Source organism: Nyctibius grandis, chromosome 9, assembly GCF_013368605.1.
Source record: "Nyctibius grandis isolate bNycGra1 chromosome 9, bNycGra1.pri, whole genome shotgun sequence".
NCBI classification, from domain to species: domain Eukaryota; kingdom Metazoa; phylum Chordata; class Aves; order Nyctibiiformes; family Nyctibiidae; genus Nyctibius; species Nyctibius grandis.
In genome coordinates this window covers 20,564,374-20,588,722 of record NC_090666.1, presented here as the reverse complement: position 1 = coordinate 20,588,722, position 24,349 = coordinate 20,564,374, and the positions used below count along the sequence as shown (strand labels likewise).

The 24,349-nt window shown below is 46.5% G+C and overlaps 1 protein-coding gene across 1 annotated transcript in view; it reads left to right on the top strand.

Moving 5' to 3' along the window:
* The window catches only part of LOC137667137 (unconventional myosin-X-like), a 94,728-nt gene that overhangs the window by 13,933 nt on the left and 56,446 nt on the right, over positions 1-24,349 (top strand). The window contains exons 2-11 of the mRNA XM_068407673.1: positions 403-501; positions 6,145-6,303; positions 10,582-10,769; positions 11,015-11,149; positions 16,293-16,417; positions 17,773-17,786; positions 18,439-18,523; positions 20,195-20,298; positions 21,676-21,805; positions 23,604-23,722. Coding sequence (XP_068263774.1) covers positions 403-501; positions 6,145-6,303; positions 10,582-10,769; positions 11,015-11,149; positions 16,293-16,417; positions 17,773-17,786; positions 18,439-18,523; positions 20,195-20,298; positions 21,676-21,805; positions 23,604-23,722 — 1,158 coding nt within the window. The remainder of the gene's footprint in view (positions 1-402; positions 502-6,144; positions 6,304-10,581; positions 10,770-11,014; positions 11,150-16,292; positions 16,418-17,772; positions 17,787-18,438; positions 18,524-20,194; positions 20,299-21,675; positions 21,806-23,603; positions 23,723-24,349) is intronic.

Genomic DNA, 24,349 nt, shown 5'->3' with positions numbered 1-24,349 from the left:
ATTGTAAACATGCGTTATTTACAATTTCTATTATTATTATTATAGCATGACTTTTAATGACCACCTAATCTAAGTTTGAAATACTTAGACAGTTGAACCCGCTATTTTGCGTGTTTCTATCTTTCCATGACTCTTTCTATAAAAATTGATGTTTCTTAATGTTGGTTTCCACATGAACCTGATTAAAACTGCTTTTTCTTCCTCTCATGTTACATTAAAAAAATCAAAACCAGTTTCTCTGAAAATGTAAGTAGGACTTGCTTAAAAATTTTAAGCAGCTCTAGCCTGGAAGTAGCCTCTGAATACCAGAGCTTCCCCCAGCTTTCCTTGGGTGTTTGCACCCCATGTGCAGATCTTGCAGGCTCCAGTTCTTTCTAATGGGATGTCTTCTGGTTTTTGCAGGGTGCCAGGGTATGGCTGCGGGAGCACGACCAGCTGCAGCCATGCACTGTTGGCTCATGTGCCGATGGAACCGTGTTCTTCACCTCAGATTATGGCACGGTAAGTGAAATTTACATGTGGCTGTAACCTATGCCAAGTTGCAAGATGGACTTCTTGGTCTTGCATGACCTTCATGCTATAAGGAAATGTATCAATTGAAATGCTGCAATTCTGTCTGAAAAGTGACCCAGCTTTGTTACAAACCATGCCAAAGGTCTAACAAAGGTTATAAAGAGAAGATTGTTCTATTTCTTCTGTTCATTTGTCTGCCCACCTCACTTTGCTTGGTTTTTCTTGTGCCATCGTTGAAGGAGTTACATTAACAGACTGGCAAAACCATTATATTGGCAAAACGCTCCTAGGAAGGAGGCAGCTCCACCAGCTAAGCAGCCCTTTCCGCCAGGATGTTCTTCTTGCAAACTGTGCTGCTCTAAGGGCTATTGTGCTCACCACTGTCCGCTTCAGCAGCTTTTGCCATCAGCCCTTTGGGTCAGGGCCACATGGAAGTGAGCTCCCTGCGGCAGTCAGCAGTGTAAGTGCATCAGCTATGGATAGGACAGTTCAACAAGGCAGCTGAGCTCTGAGAGCAGAGTGCTCTGCCAGAGATAGGGAACAAGCCTCTTTCCTACCCTGTTTCCAGCCTTGTGCTCCTTGTGGTTCCCCGGCATGCCTGCTGCAGTGCTCCTGGAGTAATACTGCTAGGAAGGGACCTCCGGGGATCATCCAAGTCCTCAGTGAGTCAGCTCGGCTCCCTAACCCTGGGAAAACTATTCACTGCCTTCACTGAGGTTCTTAGTGAGTCAAAGAGGTGCCTGGGCTGTGAGGAGGATGGGGAAATGGGCAGGACTCTGCCCTCCAGCAGTGAGCAATTAGATCTGCTCAGATGGTTTGCTGAACTATGCTCTGCAGGCAGCTTCTTTGTTACAGAAAATTGGACAGGTTTTTTTCAGCCTCTTACCTGGCAAACAGAGGAGGGCACAGGGGGAATGGGGATTTGACTCCAGCTTGTGGAGAGTCAGTGGTAGGACTGTCATATTTTTTCAGTCTTGCTTTGATAGGGCTAGATTTCAAATCATCAATCCTTTTTAAAGAGCCTGATTTGTTTCTGAGAGACAGAAACTCACGTAGCAGACACATAGGTTTTATCATCTGGTTACTCTAGTCTCTTAAATCCTTTCTTGAGGAGTTGTCCTGTTTTGGGAGTGCTGGATAGTCACTAACTCATTTTAAGAGACCACAGAGGCATTCATCACAGGTAATCCAGCAGCCTGTGGAGGGTGAACAAATGGCCAGTACTTCTGTGACTCTCCTGATATGCTGCCGTGGCCTTGGAAAATCCTCCAAACCCACCTGGCACCTCTGAAAGGACACCAGAAATCTCACCACAGAGCCAGCTGAGTGGGTGCACCCACTGCCAGCCTGTGTCCATGCTAGAAAATGTGCACAGGATAATGCTGGGTGGAGTAACAGGTCTAAAAAGGCTGGATTTGGATTTTTTCCTCCAGAAGGAAGAAACCACTAGGCTGAAGGAGCATGTGCTTTATGGCTTATGCAGAAAAAGCACATGGTGGTCATTCAAGGGGTTTCTTTATTCAGTGCCCGCGACAACAGCTGTCCTATGTGCTTCCCTCACCTGCCACCTTCATTGCTTGATCACTGTAGGAGGGACTGTCTGTCTTACGCCGAGTGAAAACTCAGATGAAAACATCTTCATTTTACTTTGGGCTGGATGGTTCAGTTGATCCCTCTGATATTCGGATCCCTAAATCTAATATCCTCATGTTTGCAGTGGCCTAGCATCCCTGCAGCTCTTGCAGCTCTGAGGTGAGAAGTCCAGTCTTCAGGGCTTTTGCCATTTGTTTTCATTTCCTTAAAAACACCTCAAGCAATAAATCCATCAGAAATGTGACTTCCTGGGAGGAAAGGAGGAGCTGACAACCACAGTCCAGACAGAGCAGCTGAATGCTTTATGGATAAACAACTTAGATTCTGTGTGGGAACTTTGCTCGCGTGCTCAGGGTTGCACTAATGGATGGATTTGAGGCTGAGAAGGAATCATTTCTTCCCTGCTCAGCCTGGCTTGGTTGGCAATCCTCATTTGTCTTATCTGCAGCCAGGCTTTGCTTTATTCCTGACCATTACAGGGGCTTGGAGAGAGTTCTGGTCATTTTGTTCTGACTGTGGGCTAAATCTGAGACAATCAGTTCAACACTGGGGAGACAGTAGAAATCTCTGACTGTTTTGTGAGGTGCCTGTGTGGTATTCAATGGCTTGTTTGTAGTTAGACTGAAAGGTGATGGGTTTTCTTCCCAGATAATAAAGATCTGCTTATTAATGCCTATAATTTTCTGTTTAAGTATTAACTTGGAAAAGGGATGTTCCAGAGGCAGCTCTGCTGAGAGATCAGCTTGTCTGTGTTCTCACTTGGTTCAGGCAAAATGAGCCAGGATATTCAGCTCAGTAGTGCAAGCTGCTGAAGCCAGACTGACTCACCTTTCCTGGAGCAGGATGGTGGGGAGGATGATCCTCCAAACTGCTCTCCTCACACATTGCTGGAGGGGTCCAGAAGCAAGCAGTGGGGTAACAAGAGCCTCTTTACTGGGGTGGCTGGAAGTGGGAAGGGGCATGGCTGGCCTGGATCAATGCAGCACCTTGCAAGCTCTAAGTGTTGAAGGGTCATCATATCTGGGTCACGTTTGTGTCTCACCTCAGAGCTCCTTATGGAAAGCCCCTTTGACACAATCCTGGGAATAAAAAACCACCACATGTTGTATCTCCAGGACCCTGGATGATCCCTGCAGCCTGTTGGTGATACAGAGACTGGAAACTTGTCTCTACCCTGGAGGGCAGAGGACCCATTAAGAGTCAGCTCCCTCACAGTGCCAGGGAAGGCCTGAAACCTCTCCTGCATGCCACAGGTGCCTTCCAGAGGGAGAGAGAGCTCACCTCCCAAATCTCAGTGGGGCTGGAGGCCCCAGCCTCTGCCTGAGGAAGGGTGAGCTGCTAGGGGTGCAGTGATGGGCAAGGGTATTTGGTGAACTTCCACAGCCTCAGGGACAGACAGGTGACATCTTGGCCTTGGCTAGGTTGTCAATGTGGCATCAGACCGCTCCTCCAGGGAGTATATTTCACCTATGCAGTGTTTCTGCCCAGAGGGTACCAGAGCCAATGCTCCTAGTCCACCTTTTCTGCAGTCCTGCCAGAGCACCTGCTTAACTCTTTGAAGATCTTGGAGTAGTAGAGAGGGATGACTGAATAACCCCAATCAGGCAGCTCAAGACAGGTTTAGTGGGTGATGATCTAATCCCTACTAATCATTTACTTGTGTATTTAGGGCCCCTGTTGCTCTTCAGGGTCCCATTTTCTCCTGTGTTGTCTACAAGAGCAAGTAAACAAGCTCTGACCCATCACACAGCTATTTTTCATGCATAGCAGCCTCTTGGCACCTCTTGGTTGGCGGTGCTGCCAACCGCCTGGTGTCTTTTGGGACACTTGTCCACTCAGCTTTTTCCCTAGATGTTTTCATAGTGTTTCTCTTCTGGCCCAAATGGCCACAAGTGCTGACAATGCAGTGGTACATGAGTAAGTGCCAGGCAGATGTAAGGAAAGATCACGTCATACCATTTTGGACTTGTCCTCTTCCAAAATTTGTCCAAGTCAGCAGAGAAGAGAGAGCCAGGGTGGTTTGCTGCCTCATGGTTTGAAAGTGCTGTAGTGGTTTTGCTCCTGACGAGTCCAGTTCATGTTGTGCATCTGCAGCTTGTACTCTCCTTTGAATGTAGTTGTGCTGTTCTCCCTTTCTGCTCCCTCAGTTCTCTTGTGGAAGTGCCTGAGGCCTCTCCTCTGAAGAACGAAAAAAAAAATTGATGTGTTTTTTTTTTGGGCCATGCTTGCAGAGTAGGGGTCCTGCTGCTGGCAGTCATACCTCTCTGCTACCTAGGTGTAGAAGTGGTGCGGAGAAGACCAGGGAGGCCTGGAGAGAGCCTGTGTGCTGGAGTTGGCTTCGTTCTACACTGTTCATGAACATGAACTACGTATTTTTGAAAGCCTCCTGGCTGGCGAGAAAGCTGGGCTTTGAGGCAGTCTCCCAATGGAAGAGACCGAGTCCTTGTCATATTAGGTGTGACTGGGCAGACCTGGGGTGAACACATCTGGGGAAATGAGCCTCCTTCTCCTCCCCAGCTCCCTCCAGGAACAGAGCTGCTGTTTCGGTTGTGCAGGCTTTTGCAGGCATCATGGGGGTCTTGTAAAGGGATCCTGTGCCAGGTTATTCCTTCCCCATACTCGCGAGGGTGCAGGCTCAGAGCTGAGCAGGGGTGCTCGCTGGGCACCTGCAATGCTCTGCAGCAGTGAGCGCCCTGCCAGGGACTCGCAAGGGTGGCTCGCTGGAGGGGGCAGGGTGACCTCATTCTGTCTTCAACCTGCAGCTGCATGGATGGCCTCTCCCTAGCAGTTATGTCAGCCCCAGGACTCCAAGAAAACAGGCAGGAGAAACCAGTTAGATCAATGCTATAGATCATGGTTCATTCTCTATTGAGTCCATCAGTTTCTTGCTGGCACCTGGGAGGACTGACAAGCAGGGATGGAAATGAGGTAGACACCAGAGCGCCAGAAGGGAAGGAAATGCCCAAGTTTCTTTGGAAGGGTTACTGTGGGCCAGTCTGCTTCTTCAGGCTGCCTATATGAAGTCTCTCATCTGTCTATCTTGGGTCTTACCATCTAGCGCAGCTTGGGCTGCTGGGTGGGAGATGGCACATGGTTGAATCCAAGAGTGGGAAGCAACTGAAATAACTTTTGTGAAATGCCAGCATCGTGCTTGAGGAGGAGGAAAGGAGGGCTGGGATGTGGCTATGGTGGAGGGGAACAGTCACATAATCTCAACTGTATTAAAAGGCGGTGAAGAAGATGACCTGGTAGCTGAAGAGTGGGTTATTGAGGAGGAGGAAGCTCTAGCAGGAAGAAGGATGCAGCAGTTGAGGCAAGAAGAGTGCAACCACAGAGAGAGAGAAGAGGGCACTTCCCGCAGCAGTGATAGAAGTTAATAGCTGTCACTGTACAAACACTTTGACAGCCGCATCATATACATAGATGCCAGCATGCACACAGGTTGTCACTACTTTATTTGGCTTCTCATCTGCTTTGCTTTCCTTTGCTCTTGACATGACAACCTCTCCCAGACACTCTCTGGCTGCTCCTAGGGAGAGTGCAGGGCCAAACCTGGAATGCGAATAAACTTTGCCTCAACCTCCCCACAGTCAGAGACATGATCCCACCTGTGTTTTTGTGAAAGACTGTTCCTGGTATCTTGGGAGCAGCTGCCATCACTATGCACAGTCATGAGTGCACTGTGTAATACCTGTCCAGCCTAGTGCAGCTGGAGGCTGGTGCCCTGCTCCTGCTGAGGGGACTTTGGTAAAATCAAGTAACCTTGCATTGATCTGTCCCTGTCAGTAGTGAAGGTGAGAGATTGACTCTGTAGCAAAAGAAGGGAGTGTGCTGTGTGGCTTCTGGCCAGAGAGCACAAACAGGTAGGAACGGGAACAGAAGAATGACTATAAAAATAGGGAGCAGATCTGTGCCTTATTCATTTCCTTTTCCAGTGCTGAAGTATAAAGCTGTGGAAAGGGGCATGTTTCTGTCAGGAAGTCAGACCATGTGCCCGGGCGTCATGAGCTTTTTTTGTCCTTTTCCCCATTCTTCCAGGTATTCCAGTACCCCAAGGCCTCCCTTTCCAGAGAAAAGGTCTTGCCAATGCACCAGACTAGTATTGATGGGGTAGAAGACATGTCCATGCTGGGAGATCTGCATGAAGCTGCCATCCTGCTTAACCTGCACCAGCGCTACCAACAGGGTAACATCTATGTAAGTGCTCAAGCTGGGCCATGTCCCTGCTAGCTAACGATTTTTGTTTGGCTTTGGGGCTTCCAGTTTGCATGTGAAATACTGATTTTAGCATTGTTTCCTGAGCTTTGTTTCATGTGGATAAAAATGGAGGTTTTTTTCTGCCTCGCTAGCTCCATAAGCCCTGTGAGATCCTACCCCTGCCAGAGGGGCCTCTTTGCATCTATAGAACTTCCAAAGCACAAACGTTCACCTTAGGCTTTGTGGTAATTGGGCAGCTCTATATCCTCCATGTCCATCCGTGTTTTACAACCTGGCATTCACATTCCCCAGATTACCCATTATTGCTGTTCAGAGGTTTATATGGCCAAGCAGAGTGGAGAGTGCAGTGTACACAGGTTGTTGTTGAGTATCCCTCCTGATCCAAATAAAGCTACTGCTTGACAAAACTAGGAAAGCCAACCTGTTGCCTAATCCTTCTGCTTTTACATGCAGTTGTGCCTTTTTTTGAGTTGCTCTGCTTTCCTTGCACAGATGAATACTCAGAGCATCTCCTGATTTCCCTCTCAGGCCCTCAGGAAGGAAGCAAGCATGAGGAAAGGGACTTGTGAGGAAAAGCACACCTGGGACGAGGCATCCCTGGAGCGCTGGGATGGCAGCATGCTCTGCTGAGACTTGGAGAGGACTAGGAAGATATATCACGGACTGCCTTACCTTGCTTTACTCTTACTTTCCTTGTCCATGCTATGTGCACCCAGAGTTTTTCAGATTATGATGAAAAATGTAAATCTCTGTGTTGCATAGCAACTGTCACCAAGGCAACCAAACCATATGCACCTGTATTCCAGGAAATGATCAATAAAGTGACCCTGTTTCTGAACCATCTCCTGCACTGGGATGCAGAGGAGACTGCAAATTCCCTTTTTTTTCTTTTTTGTTGCTGTAGACCCCCTTGCCTGTTGTCTCTCAACATAGCCTTGTGACCCTGTGGCAGTACCCATGTGCACACACCCTTTTGATGGCCCTTGTCCTTGATGCTCTTCCTGACCTGTGTTTGACACATGCTATGTGTTTGTGCAGCCCTTTGCCCATTTGGGTATATTCTTCCCATTTCTTCTTCCTAACACTTTGAAATGTGAGGCAGGTTTCTCTCCCTTTTCAGTCCATGCCTTACACCAGAAATGCCACAACACCAGCACTGTGACAGTATCACAGCAGCTGTATCTCCTTAAGTCTTTTCTCTAGCTCTGATATGTCATTCCTTCTCCTATTCAGCATTAGTTCTGTGCCTTCTCCATATGTGTGTAAAAGTGTTAAAGTTTAAATATGTCATTTTTTGCCTGTGCATAATGCATGAATGTCAGCTGTGCACCTCAGATCTCAATTTTTTTGAGATTTATGAAAGGGCCTGATTTCTGTAATATGCTCAGGACTGGGAAGAACCCCTCAGTGAAGGATTGAAAGCCCCTCCTTGAGTGGGACTGTATCTGGATATATATTTGCACAATGTCTGACCTGGAGGACACCAAACTGTAAAAATGTTGTTTTTCATTTCTGCAGTGCAGACATTAATATTGCAGTTACCTTATCACTAACTACTAGTTTTTGTCATAGCCCAGCTGCACATAGTTTTCAGTTAAGCAGAAACTGAGAATGGCAGCTGTAGTGCCACCTAATGACTTGCAGTGATCTGTGAATGCCATGAATGTTACAGGGATTGAGTTCATTTAATATCATCCTCAATGGACTCCACAGATAGAACATAGTAGGCTAAGGTTGCAGATGAAGCTGTACTGAGAGGAGTCATGCCTATCAGTCAGGGCCAAAAATATTTGGAAGGAAATCAGAGAGATCAGAAACAGGTGAGAAATATCCTCATTTTCCAGAAAACAAATTCATCTGAAGGAACGGGTAACCAGGAATACTGGTAACTAGTATTAAAAATAATAATAAATAATAATAAAATATGAGGAGATGGAAAACTGAGAACATGAAGTGGACAAGTGCTGTGAAAAAGGGCAGTGCAGTTCTGAGCTGTATAACTGGAGGCATCCTACCATGAGCTCCTAAAGGGGGTCCTTTCTGGTCAGGGAGTCTAGGTAGTCATGTATCTAGACTGGTGTGGTACCCGTAATTAATGTGCTACAGGAATACTGACAATCTCAACAGTACCTTTTGTTTTCCAAAGAAATACTATTCAAGCTCTACCAAACTGTTTAAGAAAATTATGTGAGCAGAGCAACAGCCTGCAGTATTTAAGAGTGTATCTTCCCCCTTCATTCCTGCAATTCGTATATACCTTAATAAAAGTAGATCCAACATAATGTGAGTGATGTATGAACCAGGGGCTGTACTGCCACATTTTGTGCTGTCCCTAGCTCTGCCATGCCTAACCACCCAAGTAGGATCTGTTGCCTTGAGAAGTAGGCATGCCGCGCATGGCTTGTCCTGCTCTACAGAGTCCTCTGGGGACAATCACTCCTTGATAATAGAGTGGCCGGTATATACATGGTTGATGCACAAATGCTACTGCTATTAAAAACTGTGGATAGAAATTGTCTGTAAGGGACTGCAGGTGATGAGGAGACTGCAAATGGGAGATGGAAAAGTTTCCTAGAAACACCTTTGAAAGAGATGGCCATAGTGGAAGAAGTTCTGGAATGGACTGCGATGGGAGCTCTGGTCCTTGCGAGAGCTGAAACTAGAGTGGGAGATGCAAAATAAAATATCTGAGAGGAAAAAATGCTGTGAAGGTCTGGGGGAAGCGTTAGGATGGACATCTCAGACTTGCAGTCTCTGGACAATGTCTGTTGCTGAACTGGTTGTACAGTGCTTTTTCCTGATACATGTTTTCTCTCTCAGTGCTTTCCCATTTCCTCCCACCTGTCTTGCCAAAGATCATCTGCTTGCTTATTGCTTTTATCACCTATGTATTATATTTCTGCCCACAAAGGTCCATGTCAGAGGGTCCTCAGGACTTGTTCCATGCTAAACTTTTCATACCGATAAGGCAATTAGGCCTAGGTGATGGGTTTTTTTTCCCCCTGATGATCTGTGACTGCTGCTTTAATAAATAAGTCTTAAATATTTTGGTGACTACAGCATCTTAGTCTGGCTTCTGGCTTCAGAGCTTGGCATTGCAGTATGACCCCAGATTTCATTTGGCAGGGAGAAAGCATGTGTGCGTCTTGTCACCAAGTGTGATTTACAGCTTCTCCAATGGATGCATGCAAATCCTTGTATATGTATGTGGTGACTCGTAGTTCATGGTTTGGAAATAACACTAGATGTTGCCCCTGGCCACAAAGCTTGGCACCTACTGCAGCAATCTAAGCATTTCCTCTGTCACCCCTGCTGAGAATGGGTATTCCTGGAGTACAGCAGCCCAAGATGTCCCTGTGAAGGAGGCCACCACACCAGCAGCAGGATTTAAGTTGGATGTTGACCATATTACAAAGCCATTGTTAGGAGAGAGGTGGCACCATTTCTCTGAACTGCAGCTCTGAGAATAACTGGATTTGAGCTGGTTGGCTGAACTGAAAAAGTCATGCCCCAAAAACCAAAATGAATTGCCTTCTGACTTCACAAAAGAATACGCTTGAAATTCAATATTAGGCTTTGGGTATCTTATTTTAAACCTTACTAACTCTTTTCTTGCACTGTGAGATTTTGAAAATAAAATGTTTAGAAAATGTAGAAATGTTTTGACTTGAAATCCTGAGCTTCATCTTCAGCTGTCAATTTTCATTTGGCTTACCAAATTATTTAAACTGCTCCAAACAGCATTTTTCAGCAGAAGAAAAACTATATGCTTCAGTGGCTCTTTGCACATGTGTATGCATGTGTGTATATCTCTGTGTCCCACCTCTTTGTTCAGGAGGTGCTCGAACCCTGCCAATCCCCCTTCACTTAAGGCTGGGGATAGGAGCGTTGAAGGTATCTCCTGACACTCCTTCAGTCCTGGCTCTGCTTTTCAGCTTCAAGCACAGTGCAAGGTAGCCGGGTATGAAGATGGCTTCATGTTTTTAAATTGTGTAAGCGTACTTTAGCAAAGACAACAGCCTAAGAACATTTTATTGTAAAGCAGCAAAACTCAAACTGCCCCATCCATACTCAGTTGTGCAGCCTGTGCCCTGGGGTTTGACATTCTTTGCCAAACTGGGGAGCGCTCTGCTGAAGCCCAGCTTCCTTATTTAGGCTTTCTCCCTTCACCATGAGTTATTTCAGGGTCCGGGTTTGTCATGATTTTTTTTTTCGAGGAGCTTTATTTCCTTGCTGTGTTTTGTTTTCTCCCCCTAGACAAACATTGGTTCCATCTTGGCATCAGTAAATCCCTACAAACCCATCCCTGGTCTGTACAGTGTGGATGCCATAGACCTGTACAGACAGCACCGCCTGGGTGAGCTGCCTCCCCATATCTTCGCCACTGCTAACGAGTGCTACTGCTGCTTGTGGAAGCGTCATGACAGCCAGTGTGTTCTGATAAGGTTAGAAATGGGAGAACCAGCTACTCCCTGACTGCATTACATGCCTTGCTCCTGCTGCTCCGTTTGCAATGACATCTGCCTAAATATCCACACCATCCTACCCTACCCTTTGCCTGACCCCTGCTTGCCGCAGTGGAGATGCTACGTGTTTATTCCTGGAGATCACTTCTCTGCCGAGGGTGGGATGGTCATCCGTTTGGTCTGTCCTGGATTTGTGATTGGAACGTATGTCTTTTCTTTAACAGTGGAGAAAGCGGAGCTGGAAAGACTGAGAGCACCAAGTTGCTGCTGAAATTTCTGTCAGCCATGAGCCAGACCTCCCTCGGGGCCCCGGCGTCTGCGAAGAGCACTCGCGTGGAAGTAGCCATCCTAGAAAGCAGGTACAATCACCCCCACGGGTGCCACATGTCCTGTCCCGCAGAGGCCTGGCCAGCCTGCGGATGCTGGCATAGAATCATAGAATCGTTTTGGTTGGAAAGGACCTTTAAGATCATCGAGTCCAACCGTTAACCCAGCACTGCCAAGTCCACCTCTAAATCATGTCCCTAAGCACCACATCTACTTGTCTTTTAAAAACCTCCAGGGATGGTGACTAAGCCACTTCCCTGGGCAGCCTGTTCCACTGCTTGATAACCCTTTCAGTGAAGAAATTTTTCCTGATATCCAATCTAAAGCTCCCCTAGTGCAACTTGAGGCCATTTTCTCTCGTCCTATCGCTTGTTACCTGGGAGAAGAGACTAACACTCACCTCGCTACAACCTCCTTTCAGGTAGTTGTAGACAGCGATAAGGTCTCCCCTCAGCCTCCCTTTCTCCAGGCTAAACAACCCCAGTTCCCTCAGCTGCTCCTCATAAGAGTTGTTCTCTAGACCCTTCACCAGCTTCGTTGCCCTTCTTTGGGCTCTCTCCAGCACCTCAATGTCTTTCTTGTAGTGAGGGGCCCAAAACTGAACACAGTGGCCTCGTGCTGGGGCAGCCTGCCTTTGGCAGGGGCACTGCCTTCTGCACCATGTCTGCATTTGGGCTGCTTCATCCGGGCCACGGATGGAGCCGAACCTGTGTGGTGAGGCTCGTGCAGCTGAACGGTGTCATGTCAGGGAAACACAGAGGTTGCAGTCTCACAGGGATGTCTCATGCTGGCTGCTCTCCTCGCTGCCCATTGATGAATTTGGCTTCTTTCCAATAGCAGTGCGGGGTGCATGTCCTCTTTCCAGCTCTCACGCCCACATCTCTAGTGGCAGTGGCTGGAGGGGACGTGAGTAACATCCCTCCCTGCCACAGGGACAGCTGTTCCAGGTTATCCCCTGTGGCTGTGCTCATGGTGAGTCTCCGTCATGCTCTGACTCCTGGTCTCGTTTAGCCCCTGCTCTCCCCCAGCCTCCATTTGTTTCAGGCCACCAGTTCATCTTGCCCTCAAAGGTCCTGTGGGCCACTTGGAGCTCTCTGGCTGTCCAGATGTGTGATTTCACGGAGAAACATCTGTGGGAGCTGTAAGGGACACAAGCAAGGAGGTTTGCTGGGGGCTGCAGTGGGGCCTGTGTGGGAGGAGGCCCAGGGCTGGTCAGAGCCAGCCTCAGCTGGAGCTGGACCAGGGAATTACCACCACCTGCCAAAACCTTGCCAAGGCATCAGGCAGGCAGGGAAACACTTGGCACCCAGATTAGACATGTTTGGGAAAGAAACTGGCAGCCATGAAGGGAAGGAGACGCGCTCTGTGGGGGATCCTTCGTGCCAAAGGAGGTCCTGACACCCCTGAGGGACCATGACCCACACCAGGGCAGGGACACCCCTGAGGGACCATGGCCCATGGGTGACCCATGCTGGAACAGGGACACCAAGGAAAAAAAGTGTCAGGAAAACCTGAAGAAGCAAAGTGAAGCTGAGGAAAACCATCAAGAGGCAAAGAGCAGCAGAGAAAATGAGGAGGCAAAGAGCAACAGAAAGACACTGTTACGTGTGGGACCCCAGCCTCCTGTGCTGCCCACTGCCTTGCCGGGGGAGTTGCAAGGGACTGGTTGTAAACTGAAGTAAAAATGGGAGCTGACGCTAAGAAAGGGGAGCAATAGGTGTTTGACTTCAGTTAAGCCTTTGGAAGAGGGAGGAAAGATGTTTATTTAAGCGTCTGTTTTATTGTTTGTGTCCTCCTTTTTCTTAACACCTGAACCCATCATTACAAGTTTCTCTTAATCAGCAATAAATCAAATTAAACAAAAATTTCCTAATGCAAGACCGTCTTGCCTGTGCCTGGAGGACCTTGCTGGGGTCTTGCAGTTTGGTACTGTCAAGGGCGAGGCTGCAGGTTGGTCCCAGTTTGAGCCTGTGATAGTTGCGGCAACCTCCGGATGAGTAAATCAAATGTCTGCAACAGGATATAGTTGTGTAATAAGCTGGAATCCTTTGAACCATCTGTGTAAAAGTGACCCTCATGCCAGTGGCATGTTTCAGGGCCCAGAGAGTAGAGAGAAGAAATGTTTCCTGGAAGATGGTGACTCAAAAAGTTACTAGCAACTGTGGTGAAAATAGCCTAAGCAGACACGCGGCATCTAATGTGGCAGCTGCAAGAGGATTGCAGTTTTCAGGCTCCTTATAAGCAGAGCAGCATTGAGCAGAAGGGTTGCTGCCTTTGGACCTGGTGCTTGAGAGACTGTTGTTGGATGATTTATCCTCTGCAGGTGTGCAGATTTTACCAGGGATGTTGGCAAATTGGAAAAAGCTCTTAAGTGCAATAGAGTCGTGACTCAAGACCTGCAAAATCTGCTTTAAGGCGAGCGGCTTAGAAAGGCTCAAGCCTGCTTAGCGGTTAAGTGGTAACTTGACTGTGATCCAGAAAGCTTGTGATGGTAGGTAGGTGATTCCTGAGTCTGCAAGATCCCACAGCTGTGAGGTGAAGTGGAGTAAGAGCTCGTGACTTGTTTTGTGTACATCTCTAGTTCTACGTGAGCTATTGCAATGTGAGTGCAAGAGAATTTGATTTGTCACCTTTTCCCTGAAGAAGAGAAGCTGGAGAACTGTCCCACAGCCGGAAGCTGTGGCCACTCCAAACAAATCTTCCTCTTAGGTTTGCAGTTCAGCTTCACTCACTCTGCCAGTGGCCCTCCTTGGGCTTATGGCAGATTTTCATCCTTGCATCCCAGCACAGACCCAGGAACAGTGCTGGATTCTTTCTCCATTTCAGACAGCATTATAAACAAAGCGTTACATCAGCTTTCTGTCATTTGCTTGTGTGTTGTAACATTCATGCTTGGTGTATTTCTCAGAATTCAGGCTCTGAAAACTCCCTTGGCACTCTTGATTTGGTCTGTTTTCCTTCTTGAAAATATCCATCACTCCATTAAAAATGCTGCTAGCTTTCCTCACAGATTTTTTTCTTGCTCGCTTGACTCTGAAGCTCTCTTCTCCATGTCGGGTGCCACTGCTGACAGCACAGCCACCTTTCCTGTTATTCATCCTTCTAATCTGCAAATCTTCTTTTTTGTCTTCATCTGTGTGTCGGAATCCTGGAGCTGCATACGTTGCAATATTTCTAAAACCCAGGCTTCACTTTCTGCTGCCCTGCTGAAACTGGTTCCCATCATTTTGAGTCCTGCCCACGTCCAGCCAAGCAGCCAGCGTCACCTTCCCGACGCGCCGCTCCGCCTCGCGCAGTTCACTGTTGCATCACATGCTGGCGCGGGCGCTTTGCTTGGCCCAGGCGCCTGCCCTCATTCCTGGCTGTACCAGCTCACCCACCCTTCTGCCTTGCAGCTGCCGCCAGCCTCGGACACCCACGTGCCTATTTCCTCCCCCATCCCTGAAAGACTTCCGCACTTACGTGCGTGAGCCCGTTGCCAAACTAAACCATAAAGATACTTCCTTGTGCTTTGCTTATCTAATTTAACATGATTTAGAGCCATAAAGATTGGCTGGCTGGTTACTGCACTCTCACCGCAACTGTGGTGGTCATATAACATATCCCTGTCCTCCCTTTTTCCCATTGTCCCCGTTAATTTTTGTTGATTCATGGCATGGTGTGCTCAGTGGGATATTCCTGTGCAATGTCCTTATTTACATACTTGTTTCAGAGGCGTGGGTCTTGGAGTTCAAATTCTCCAGGGCAAGGAACTTACCTCCTGATCTGTGCACACGGATCTCTGTGACAGGGTTTTCTATGGTTGTAACATATTGTAACAGAGCTATTTAATTTCTATGCTTTTGTTTCTTTAAAGTGATATTTTCAAGAGGTAAATTAGGAAAATACTGGCTGCAGTTTCCTGAAGGTTGTTGGACCTTACCCACAGCCACAGCTCTCACTTAGCTAACACTTGCAAGGCCTGAAGCTTGCAGCAAACTCCAGCAGTATATGTAGTTGGGATTATTTGTCATGTTAAAATTATTAATTTGTGAATAATCCTGTATCTGCCCCTGTCTCCAGTGGAACTGCACAGCAGATTGATGGAGATGTTTAAAAAGCCAGTATTTCTCAGGGTAGTAATGGCAATAACTTTTGTTAAAAACTATGTATGTTTTAAAATTAAACATGACCACATGCAGGCTGTTCTTGTAGCATCTCCGTGACTCCTTGCTTGTCAGGCCTTCAGATTATTTTAGTATTGGCTAAATTGCAAAAATGAATATTTTAATCCTGGATTCAGCGTGTCAGTTTGAATAGTTTAGGCTTTTCCCTTGTACTGTTCTGTGGAGCAAGAACCAAGCTGCATTTTATCTCGCCGTTTTCCATGTTGTATGAACCTCCTGAAGACAGGAAGGTGATCAGGAGACAAAATTCTTCAATTCTTCACCCGTCTGAAGTTTGGAGATAGGGGTTTTTTGCAACATTTTTTTTCCTGAAGTGGATGATATGGCTCTCTTAGAATGAAGTTTTCAAATCTATAATGTGTGTATATTCCCTCTGCTTGGAAACCACGTGGCTTGTATCAACCTAAGCAAGATTTAAGTAACAACAAGTGTTTGTGTGTTCCAGTATCAAATTTCAGTACCAAACAACTCAGTTTAGTACTATGTTTGTCTGTTAGTTTGAAAATATTTACCTGTAATTTTAAGAGATGGCTTATACTGTTTCCTTTTTCAAAGGCAGAAGCAGAAACAAAGAAGTATGTGGTTTAAAGCTACAGAGTGCTTGCCCTCTATGTCTGTTGCTTCTGAAAATCTTGAAAAAAACACCAGCCCATATCATGGGATGCTGCTGTGTTAAGCACACAGCCTGGCTGGGTCTTGGCACCTTTCATTTCCTGAAGCCACATTGGTGGGGAATGCCCTTGACAGTGTGAACGCCAGCTGCCCATACTGATTGGGGACTCATTTAATTAACTCCAATCCCAAAGGTTTAAAATTTGTCTAGCAGCATGTGAATTTGCTCTTGCCATCCTTCCTTGCCGTTGAGCTCTTCCTGCTTGTCCAGTCTGGTGCTGTAATGAATTAATATCACATGGCAGTGCATGCTGGGCAAATGGGAAAAGGCTGGGCACACGCTTTGTTGTAATGGTATCAAATCACCAATCATATCTTCGTTGCCTTGTTTCTGCAGCCCTATTCTGGAGGCCTTTGGAAATGCCGAGACAGTTTATAACAACAACTCCAGCCGCTTTGGCAAGTTCATCCAGCTGCACTTCTCTCAACATGGACACATCCAGGGAGGACAAGTAACTGACTGTATCCTTTTCTTCAGTGGACCAGAAATGGATGGAGCGAGTGAAGATGAGGAGCAGCTCAGAGTGGGTCAGGAAATCCCTCATCACAGTTTCTCAAAGCTAGTTTACAGCTGTGGGCAAACTTGCAACTTAAAGAGGGAAGAAGTGTTTGTTATGTGGCTCTGCAGCACCTAACACTGGAAACATTTTGTCTAGGTACTGCATTAGCTAGGGATATAGTTTGACTTTTCACTTTGGCAATTACAATGCTTGGTATTTAACTCCTTAGAATTTGCTGCCTAGGAAGATCCCTCATGGTGATTGCAGCCTGTTTTTCCCAGAAGATTGTTCCCTGATTTTAACTCTGCCAGTGTATTCATTATTTAGAAAAGTGAGACCAAGCTAAGAATCAGTATATGCTGTGCAATATTTGGATGCAGAGGAGAATAGAAATTTAGAGGGCCAATTATGACTCCCTGTTTTGGGCTGTCCATCTCCAGTAGACCTTGGAACCCTAATCATAGAATATCTCAAGTTGGAAGGGACCTATAACGATCATCAAGTCCAACCCCCTGCTCCTTGCAGGACTACCTAAAACAAAATCATATGACTAAGAGCGTTGTCCACATGTTCCTTGAGCTCTGACAGGCTTGGTGCCATGACCACTTCCCTGGGGAGCCTGTTCCAGTGACAGCAAGGACAGGGAAGACTGGATATAGTCGAATTACATTGTGCCGTGACCACTTTCTTCCCTGTATGCCCATGTACCCCTCTCCCAAAGGCTTTGACAACTCTTTTGTCTACATGACGCAGCTAAAGCTGCCCTGGCTACATTTCTTGATGTTGATGATCAAAGCTGCTGATGACTGCAAACCACACCAGTTTCCACTGGAGTAGCAGCTAGATGAATTTACTACTGTTGTAAATAAGAGTCTTGGATTGTTTAGTCTCTGCTCTTTATGACGTCAGTAGATTAAAGATAGCGGTCTGTCACAGAAGCAATGAGAACTGATGCAAGACTTGCTGCGTTCAATACAGACTTTCAGATTAGAGGGGCCTCTCTAATCTTTCTAGGTGTCCCTAATGTGGCTCATCCTTTGTTAGGTTACCTCACCATTGTGCAGGTCCAATGCTCTATCTGACCCTGCCCTTTTAAATATCTCTTTGGCACAAAATACCTCCATGGACAAGGAGTAGAGAGGAGGATCCAAGATGATGTTTGGGACTGCTCTTTGTCCACTTTCCAAAGCATCAAGTATTTAATGATTTGTGGCTTGTTACAGGATTCATCCCAATGGGTCTAAAAGATTCTTTGACAGTTGTCAGGAGATCTGTGCCTATGTCATTTGAATGTTTTCTCCTTAACATGCTGTTCAGATTTACTGGAAAAGGTATGTATCACCTCTACTGACTGCTGGGTGAGGCCCCTCCTTATAGCATGGTGGGGCAGTGCCAATTCTCCGACTGGATGATGCTGCCTCCATCACAGCACATGGACAGTAGTGCTTTAGGTGTTACTACTGCAACTGTCCCAGCTGAGGAAGAGGATGGTGGAGGAACAATGTTTGTTCTATACCTATCAGAGCCTGTTCTCCTGTCTTTTATAAATACTGTGCATTACAGAGAGACTCCAAGATAAAGCTGTTTACCAAAGGGAAAGGGAGAGAGAACAAGTACCTGGAAACTCAATTCCATAGAGAAGAATATGGGGGTAGAACTCCAAATGCAGACATCTCTGCTCTTATGTAGTTTTCTTTGGACTCAGGAACTCACTGAGGGGCAGGGCCAGAACTGACAAGGTTCAGTTTGTCTGCGCGCGCACTCTCTAAGTGAGTTCAGAGAAGTCTGTATGTGCTTAGTTGCACAGCCACACATGACAAGATCTTGATGTAGAGCTTATTTAGACAATACCATCACTAAATTGGAAGAAGCCCCTCTTGTGCATTGGCTCTGGAGATTTACCTGTATCCTGGTCCTCTCTTTGCCTTTACAACCACAAGTGTGATCTCTTTCTACTGACTACTCCTGTATTCTTTGTTTCAGAACAGAGTGGTGCACCAGAACCCCGGAGAGAGGAATTACCACATCTTTTATGCTCTGCTAGCTGGTGTGAGCGGGGAGCAGAAAGGTAATTTCATTTGCCGGGATATGACTCTGTCTTCTTTCGAGTCCAGCATATGAAGCAGGTGTAAGTTAGCTAGAGCATGGATATTTCAGGTACTTGATATATAACTTTTTCTTGAAGGTCATATGGTGATTTCATGGGAAACACAGAAAGGGGAGTAGAGAGGAAGAGGCTGAGGATGACAGAAATGCTATATGAGAAAAGACACTTCTGTCACTCTGAACTGGAGGAAAAAGTCTGTGCAAAGTGAAGAGGGGGTATACAGAGATGAGGTAATGAAACTGGCTAGAGGCAAAGGAAGGGTAAAGATTCTTGATTCAGATGCTGATGGGAGCCGTTCAAGGAGTTCAAAGGTTGGGCTGGCAGACATACTTCTAGAACAGACCTTCAGTATAGGTAATAGGAGAGAGAAGAATTAGAAGATCAGCAATGTAGTGGCAGGACTAGAGTCAAAACATGCCTAGTATCTGAACAAAGGGTTTATAGCTCTGTACACGAGGAAGGGAGAGGTGGGTCTGGAAGAGGCCATGCAGAGGAAGGGGCAGCTGCAGGCTGGGGAAGAATCCTCTTTGTAGTGCAGCATCCCCTTAATAACATTTGTGTGTATCTGCCCCGGGCACTGCTGAGCACTGATGGTCTGCTGAGGAGGTCAGATAGATGGGCAGGAACATATTACAGCTGCACTCTGGTTTTGAGGGACTGGGGAATTTCTTTGTGCCTTTGTTCTGTGTGTGCTAGAATAATCAAATGGAAGAATTGGGCCTGACACAGAGTGGAAGGGAGTAGGTCTTCAGTTCTAGGGAGTTCATGCAGGAATAGCCATGTAGGTCAATTCAGAGATCCATCTAAAGCAAAGGGAAGTAGTGGGGACCATGGTTATCAGGTCCCCACCTGGGAGGTGGGGCAGGTACTTACAGAAAGCATACAAAACACGTTCTTTTCTTCAGCAGATCTCTGCTATTCTTCCACATCTCCCTTTCTAAGCTGATGTCCCAGGCTGCTTCACTTCCCTCGTCTGTAATGTGTTTCTGTCTTTTGATCATCCTCGTCTCCTTTCTCCATAGATCTTTTAGTTCTCTGTCCTTTTTGAAATGAGTGATCAAATGTGCAGATAATATTTAAGATCTGTTTGTGCAAAAGATATGTGCAGAAACCTGATTCTGTTTTCATGTTTTGTTCTGTGTTCCTCCTAAAACTGAAAGAACTGAACTGTGTTCAGTTTTTGACTGCTACTCAGCACTGAGTTGGTGTCTTCAGAAATCTTACTGTGACTCTGAACTCTGTCTCAAGTGGTGATTCCTAATGTGGAGGAGTATATAGTTAAGACTATTTTTCTGTACCATTTACAAGATTGAATTTCATCTTCTGTTAATTTTTGCTGAGTCAGTTCAGTACTGAAACATTCTTCTGCGACTCTGCAGCTTGGGATTTGACTGTTCTAAATAATTTTGCATACTATCCACAAGCTTTGTTACTGCACACCCTTCTCTTCCCCTTCCCCAGTGCATTCACTGTCTAGGTGTGGCTTTTGAGGGATATGGAATCTGTTCAGATGAACTCTCCCTATGGTAAATGTACATGCTGGTTTTGGGGACCAAGATCCTAGAGTAAAAAAGGCTGACTGCTAAATAAATTGGTTTCTTTCTCCTCCCTGCCTTTTTCCCTCTGTTGCAGAAAGCCTCTCCCTCTCTGAGCCAGAGACTTATCACTATTTGAACCAGTCTGGCTGCGTGACTGATGAGAACCTGAATGACGTAGAGATGTTCAGTAAGGTCATGGTGAGTCCTGTCCTAACTCCTCCTGAATGTCTTGGGCACAATCTCAGGGGCTAAACATGCTTCAGGGTCTAGATCTCGCAGGCAGAATTTATTTACCAAAGTTTGGTGTTCAACGAGTCTGAAACTCAGCTCTACCTTTATTTTTATGGTAAAAACAAGGCCCGAAGAGTGTTTTAGGTCTACAGAAATGGGGGGATTTTGGGAACAGTTGAGGATGAATAATAACTTAGAATGATGGAGACTTTTGGGAACATGAACCTCACCCCCCACCACAGAATGGTTCCTGGGAGCCCTCTAGATGGCCTAATGCAGGAAACTTCACATTGACCATTAGAAGGGGAACAATTTGGTCTGATGAAGGTAATGTTCTCCAGAAATTTTCTGGTAAAGCTGAATCACCTGTGCAAATGGCATATTCTGAAATACCACACAGATTTCAATAGACGTGTAATTTTCCCAGAGCTCATGGATTTAGCAGATGAATATGCAATTTGTGTTTTGTTTGATAAGTGGTTATTGGCCTGAGGGCTCTAATAATGCAGCTGAAACCAGACAGGCAAGGTGTGAGAGGAGTCAGCTTAGGATTTCAATAGCTCCTGCTTAGGTGTGATTTAAGGGAAGGAAATATCTCCTGTACAGCAGAGGTTTCAATGGCAACATGGCATTTATACTTCAGCTGAGGAAAAGCCTGGAGGAAATAAGAGACCTAGAACCCTGGAGTTGCCCCACTGACAGGGTGAATGCATGAAAACTAGGTCCTAGCTCTCAAAGTCAATTTATACCCCAAGACCCGGGCTCCGATACACTAAGACATAGGGAATGTGCCATACTTCCTCATTATCTGGTAACCTGTTTCTAACCTTCTAGCAGGTAGTGCTGAAAGCCTGGTTTTAAATCTTGCTGCATAAATCTACTATTCTAAGCTAGAGTAAATTAAGGGAGTTACATGGATCAGAGTAAATGAAATATATTATATGGATCTATCCTTCAGGAAGACAATAAGGCAGAATGTGAAAGCAGTCCAGTGACATCTGTAACCTGTACTGACAGTGTTCAGGGAAGGATTTCCTCACACAGGCACAGACAAACACATTCTTCCTGTGACAGACAGGCAACAGCAGCAGCAAAGTCCAACTTGAGGGTAGGGCAAACTCCCACCTGCCTTAGATGGGGATAGTGTAAATGAAGGCAAGAATGGGAGACAGTGAAGGTCACTGACAGTTGTACAGCTGAGAGGGGGGCTGTGCCAGCCCCAGTTTCACTTTGATTCATGATGACTGTAATTCTGAGTTTTACATCTTACATGGGCTGGGCATGAGCGTGGTGGTTCCGTTGTACTGTGCATACAGCAAACATTAGCTGTATGGTTTTGCACAGACTGCCATGAAAGTGGTGGACTTCAGCACTGAAGAAATCAGAGACATCTTCAAACTTCTTTCTGGCACACTTCATCTGGGAAACATTGAATTCATGACAGCTGGCGGGGCCCAGGTTACAACAAAAGCAGGTAAGTGGGACCCTAGCAACGTGGTAGACCATGCGAAGTCCCATAAGGTCCCCAACAAAGCTCACTCCATCCTTTCTCCCTCTGCTGTGCTGGTCTGCAGTGCCTTTGCCAGCAGATTCCCTGCAGTTTAACCCAGGAAAAGCATTGCCACAGGATGCATGGCTCCAGAGCGCTGGTATGATTTAGTTGGGCTGTGGCCCTGTGATCCGTTTGTTCTCCTGGATACTCTCAGATTGAGTCCACAGTCTCACAGTTTCTCTTTTGCGCTGAAAGAGCAGGAAGAAATAGGAACACTGAGGAGTCTGAGATAGAAGTAGCCTGTTACAGACTTTCCCAAATCTTCCTTTGAAGCATCTGCTAGTGTGCACTACGTTACAGTTATCCAATCTGAGCTGGTCTAGTAAAGTGAATACCTAAACTGACAGAAGCAATAAATATGTATCACAAATACTTCAAGTCTTAAGTTAATTGCCTCTTTTCTTGACATCCAAGTTTAGCAATCTCATGCTCAGACTGCACTATTGTGCCTTTAGGAAAACATATCTTCTCATTTAATAAGTATTTTGCTGGTGCTGAGCTTTACATAGTGCTTTGCTCTTCCTGTTGTCAGCAGAAAGGCTGACTTATATGAGTGTCTGACTGCGGCCCGTAACGGGTGCTGACCCTGCCTCAGACTGAATATGTGAGCGTACAGCTTTGGGTAGGCCAAAGAGAATGAAGTAAAGGGGAGTCCATTTTGTGCTGGGGCTTAGTCACTTGCCTTGTAGGAGTCCCTGGGATTTCCTCACTGAGCTGCAGAATATGGATCCCTCATGAGCGATGATCTGGACATAGGGATTGAGTGCACCCTCAGTAAATTTGCAGATGACACCAAGCTGGGTGGAAGTGTCGATCTGCTGGAGGGTAGGAAGGCCCTACAGAGGAATCTGGACAGGTTAGATAGATGGGCCGAGTCCAATGGCATGAGGTTCAACAAGAACAAGTGCCGGGTCTTACACTTCGGCCACAACAACCCCATGCAGCGCTACAGGCTGGGGGAAGAGTGGTTAGAAAGTGGCCCGGTGGAAAGAGACCTGGGGGTGCTGATCGACAGCCGGCTAAACATGAGCCAGCAGTGTGCCCAGGTGGCCAAGAAGGCCAATGGCATCCTGGCCTCTATTAGGAATAGTGTAGCCAGCCGGTCTAGGGAAGTGATCGTCCCTCTGTACTTGGCACTGGTGAGGCCGCACCTTGAGTACTGTGTTCAGTTCTGGGCCCCGCACTTCAAGAAAGATGTTGAGGTGTTGGAGCGAGTCCAGAGGAGGGCGACCAAGCTGGTGAAGGGTCTGGAGGGTCTGACCTATGAGGAACGGCTGAGGGAGCTGGGGTTGTTTAGCCTGGAGAAGAGGAGGCTCAGAGGTGACCTTATTGCAGTCTACAACTACCTGAAGGGAGGTTGTAGTGAAGTGGGAGTTGGCCTCTTCTCCCAGGCAACTAGCGATAGGACAAGAGGACACAGCCTCAAGCTTCGCCAGGGGAGGTTCAGGTTGGACATTAGGAAGAATTTCTTTTCAGAAAGGGTTATTAGACATTGGAATGGGCTGCCCAGGGAGGTGGTGGAGTCACCATCTCTGGATGTGTTTAAGAAAAGACTGGACATGGCACTTAGTGCCATGGTCTAGTTGACATTGTGGTATCAGGGCAACGGTTGGACTCGATGATCCCTGAGGTCTCTTCCAACCTGGTTGATTCTGTGATTCTGTGATTCTGTGATGGGGATCCATGCAGGAAAAAAAAATGTGTCCTCCTTTGTTATTAGTGCTGAACATTGCCAGTGACCTCCTGGGCTTAGACGCCTTCCAGCTTTCCGAAGTACTGACGCAGAGGTCCATGATTCTGCGTGGGGAAGAGATCAGCTCCCCTCTCACTGTGGAGCAGGTAAGTGTCCTAGTGTATGCTACTGCTTCTGCCACTTCTGCATTTCCAGGCCCTCTGTCTCCCTCTTGTATCATTCATTCAAGTTTAGGGTTTCCTCTTACACCCCCTTGGTGCTCAGCTGTGTCCTCAAGTATTTTGCCCTTATTGGTAGTTCAGGTCCCATTGTTGACTCTGCTTTTTAGGCTTTACAGGAGAATTCACTTGCAAATGGCAATGCACAATACTGGTTTTAAGTCACCTTCACTCACCAGGAATTGGTCATGCTTGTGTCATGCAGAAAGTATATCAGATGCTTTGTGGTAATTGCACTTGTGGATGCTTTTACCTTGCAGAACTCCCAGGTTACGCTGCATTTCCTGGAAGGTAAAAGCTTGCACACAGTTACCACAAAACGTCTGGCAGGTGGTAGGTTGTTACCCCACAGTAGCTTCTTTGTATAACCTTACAACCGCAAAGGAGGACCAAATAAACTGATATGTAGTTCTCGTCTTCTGAACCTGTGCTGTGTGCTGGAGCCAGTCCTGCTTATCTATTACGTTTCTCTGTGGTTCATTACAGTGTTGTGCCTACTAACTTTGTGGTGTCACTGATCACTTGAGGGCACTCTTGGTGTTTTAGGTCCATGCA